The following is a 4,140-nucleotide window of genomic DNA, read 5'->3' on the forward strand; positions in this document are numbered from 1 at the left end:
GATTTCATTAACATTTAAAAAGGATTATTGATATGAATGTTAGCAATTACAAGCCATAAAAAATTGTCGATATTGGTATGATGTGATAGTTAAGTTGCAGTTTTTTTGTTCTCGTCATCATGGTTCAAACCTTGATTAGGTGTTATTGTTGAATGTTTAAATGAGGTTGAGGTTCCTTGTTTGTGACCTCATTGGTTCATCGCTCCAAGTCAAAAACGTTTACCCGTTTAAAAGAAAATTAAGTACAGATCGATAGAATAACAAAATGAAACAAAATCCACATGAGAATGAAAGTAATAGTTTTTTATATTACAAATAATATATAATAATAAGAATTAAATTTAGATTCAATTTTTTTTGAGATCTCTTTAGATGTTATTTTTTATTATATTAAGTGAACAAGGCCCCAACCCAATAAAGTTTCAAATCAAAATCCAACAAAACAACTTGGAGATTAAGCCTACCAAAAATCAGAAATCAACAACAAAAGTTAATAAACAATAGATATAAGAAATATTGAAAATAAAGTCAAGAAACAACAATACAACAACAACAAAAACCAGTACACAGAACAGCACTAATAACAGGGAGACTTCAGAAATATGCAATCCTAATCTTGCAACATTAATATATATTGTTGATCATATAAAAGTAGTATATTTTTATATGTCTATTCCACTTATATATCATGGATTTATTCTAAACATCTGTTCACGTAACTGAACTAAAGCCTAATGAAAACACCTATGGCAGAGTCCATGCTTAACTAGGATATTCAGTAGTGAGCCTCCATTTAGGGCAGGCAAACAGCGGATTTTTTCTGCTAACAGTTATTCCAAACTCTTCCACCATATCTATATCGCCCTTCACAGTCCAGTCAAAACAATGAAGCAGCTGAGCGAGTACCAACTCAGTAATAGAAATACCCATGGAAATCCCAGGGCATCCTCTTCTTCCTGCTCCAAACGGCAGGAAATCGAAGTCCTGACCTCTCAGATCCTTATTAATGCCCATGAACCGCTCGGGCTTAAACTGATGAGCATCTTTCCAAACGTTTTCATCCCTTCCAATCGCCCACACATTCACAAACACCCTCGTCTTTTGCGGAATGAAATATTCTCCCACGCTGCACTCTTCCATCGACTCGTGCGGGATGAGCAGTGGAGCTGGTGGGTGAAGTCGAAGAGTTTCCTTCACCGCGCATCGCAAGTACTCAAAGCTCATGACGTCACGCTCCTGCACTCTGCGGTCTCTGCCCACTGCTGATTCAATCTCCAGCTGCGCACGTGCCAGCGTTTCAGGATTCCTTAGCAATTCACTCATCGCCCAATCTAGCACTGTCACCGCTGTTTCCATTCCCCCGTTCAATATATCCTGCGCACACATTATTATATTTCGTCAATTTTATACACATTTCCTTAGACGATAGTCAAAAACAGAATAGCTTAAAACAGCTTGTAATCATATTTGTCGATCTTGGCGTTGATTCTCAGACTTACCATGATCATGGCTTTGATGTCAACCCGTGAGATTGCCTGGCCCTCCGTCTCGGCCATAATGAGCATCACGTCTACCAGGTCTTTAACGCGATCTCCTTCCTTAGGTTTTCTTTCTCCCAATCTACGATCAATGTGATCATCGATTACTTTTTCGGCAAATCCGTCGAATATTTTGTGAACGGTCTGCATGCGACGACGGAATCCTTGCAAGTCCATCCAGTCGAGAAAAGGAATATATTCGCCAATAGGAAATGTACCGGACAGAGCAAACATCTCTCCAACCATTTCTTTGAAGCCATGCGCTCCACTCAAGTCGTGGTCGGAATACGTCCTGCTGGCAAACATTCTGCAGATAATATTTTGAGTAAGGGAGGAGAGTCTCTTCTTTACATCCACAAACTGAGCTCCGTGGCCGCTTTCCTGCCAGATGGAGGCGATCATGGTCGACACTTCTTCCTCTCTCACGAATCTGAAGGAATCGTTTCTCTTCACTGAGAGCAGCTCCAATGTCATTAGCTTTCTCTTTTGCCTCCACGATTCTCCATAGGGGCCAAAAGGGACGTCTTTATGATCATAGGCTACGTATTTCCCGTACGTACTGTTTGGTCTGGTTGCAAAGACCAAATCATGCGTTTTGAGAAATTCTTTTGCCATGGCAGGAGAAGACACCACAACAGTGGGGATGGAGCCCAAACGGAGAAACATAATGGATCCATATTTCCTTGCCAGCTTGGTAAGCGCCTGATGAGGAAGGTTTCCCAAGAGATGGAGACTTCCTACAACAGGCCATGGACGTGGTCCTGGCAATTTCACTTTGCTGCCATTTCTCTTCGACTTATAGACGAAGCAGTAGAAGAAGAAGAAAATCCCCAATCCTATGCTGGCTGTCTCAATGAGGAAGCAACTAAGGGGTTCCATGCTATCAGAAAATGGAAAGCTGCAATCTTGCTATGAATTGAAACCTGCAGAGAACCCCTTAATATACACCTGTAGGTTGACGGTGGCCCACCACGACACAATTGCCACAGTACATATCCACCTACAAGGGCTATGCAATGTTCCAAAAGGAGGTTATTTGAGGCGGTGTAGGGAATTATTTTTAAAATAAAAGGAGTCAGCGTCACTGGTTACACAATGTTTTGATCAACTTCTATGTGTTGGTAACTGAAAAGACACTTAAAGAGAAGATCAATCTTCTGATACAGTCAATTAATATTGTTAAATAGCTACAAGGAAAGTTTTCAATAAAGTGTTATATTTGTTTATTGCTATGATTCCTTTTATTGGATTATTCGTCTTAGATCAGATCATCCTCTTTTTATTCAATCCAAATGATAAAAATTAAGGTAACATAAATAAAAACAATTATTTCATTTAAATGAGACTTTTTTAATTTCATATTAGATATATTTAATCATACTATAAATAAAATGTATATATCATAATATTTGTATTAGGAGGAAATTGTTGAGTATTTTTATACATCATAATATTTACACTAGGATGAAATTGTTCAATAATGTGTGATGTTTATTTTTTGGTATTATTTGTTCTTCTGAATAATTCTTCTTGGATTAGATCATGTTGATTTTATTCAAAAGATATAACATTAAGGTCTTATAAATAGAAATAATCACCTTATTCAAATGGAATCATGGTTTGTGTCATATAAGAAACATCTAATCATACTACAAATAAAATGAATATATCATAATATTTGTAGTAGGATGAAAGTGTTGAGTAAGGTGTTATGTTGGTTTTTTGGGGATGATTCGTTCATCTAGATAATTCCTTTTCACTTCATTCAAATGATATAACATTAATGTGAAGTGTATGTTAGAAATAACCATAGATTGTTGGATTTGATTGTGTAACTTCATTCAGTGTGTATTTTATTCCAGGTCAATATGTTTACTAGAATATAAAAGGTATATGATATGGAAAAATATTACATAGCGAAATCCAAAAATCTATGCATAATAGTATCATGGACTCTAGAAAATTACTGTTTTTACAATTTTAACAATGTTATTAAACTTTTCAATTCAGTTTTATTTATTTATTTAAATAGTACATGCATCGTTAGTATTAGATTGTAATAATCTACAAAGATGATTATAATATATTGCTCAATACAATAGTTATGTTGAGTTATAGTGATGTATTATATAAAGCTTCAACATATACAGTAATAATACTTTGATAGGGAGAAGTTGATTCAAATTACAACCAAGAACATTAGAGTGATTGAAAAAAAAATGGATTGCTTATGAGAAATGATTCATACTAGTCACAAATATGATACAACAACATAAACTTGATGAAATATATTTATTGAATTACAGTGTATTAAAAAAATACCATACTCTCCTAAAATGTTGCCAACACTAGCCAAACTTAAAAGAATTTCTCTCTTTTATCGAAATGTGAAAGATAGCATCGATTGCAGATGGATTAGTGTGAATTGTTGTAATACCAAGTAGAGCAAGCATAATAAAACCATTGGTCTTAAAAATAGCTTTATTATCTAGCCTCTCATACTTTGCCAATTAAAAAATAATATTGTCAATGCAACATTGCACATTATTATGTAATATTTTTGTTATGAACATATTCTTCTTAACTGTTAAAGCAAATGACA

General features: G+C 35.3%; 1 protein-coding gene across 1 annotated transcript; it reads right to left on the reverse strand.

Moving 5' to 3' along the window:
- Positions 1–621: 621 nt before the first annotated feature.
- On the reverse strand, positions 622–2,433 carry LOC131052870 (cytochrome P450 750A1). The gene is made up of 2 exons (XM_057987514.1): positions 1,500–2,433; positions 622–1,374 (listed from the first exon to the last, which is right to left on the reverse strand). Exons 1-2 carry the CDS (start codon positions 2,415–2,417, stop codon positions 763–765), a joined length of 1,530 nt encoding a protein of 509 aa, XP_057843497.1. The 5' UTR covers positions 2,418–2,433; the 3' UTR covers positions 622–762.
- Positions 2,434–4,140: the final 1,707 nt, after the last annotated feature.

The sequence above is a fragment of the Cryptomeria japonica genome, chromosome 6, assembly GCF_030272615.1.
Source record: "Cryptomeria japonica chromosome 6, Sugi_1.0, whole genome shotgun sequence".
Taxonomy (NCBI): domain Eukaryota; kingdom Viridiplantae; phylum Streptophyta; class Pinopsida; order Cupressales; family Cupressaceae; genus Cryptomeria; species Cryptomeria japonica.

Bases quoted from the DNA above. Each gene is read 5' to 3' on its own strand.
- LOC131052870 (XM_057987514.1), bottom strand. From the start codon at position 2,417: ATGGAACCCCTTAGTTGCTTCCTCATTGAGACAGCCAGCATAGGATTG. The intron at 1,375-1,499 runs GTAAGTCTGAGA...ATGTGTGCGCAG, and splicing joins ACATCAAAGCCATGATCATG to GATATATTGAACGGGGGAAT.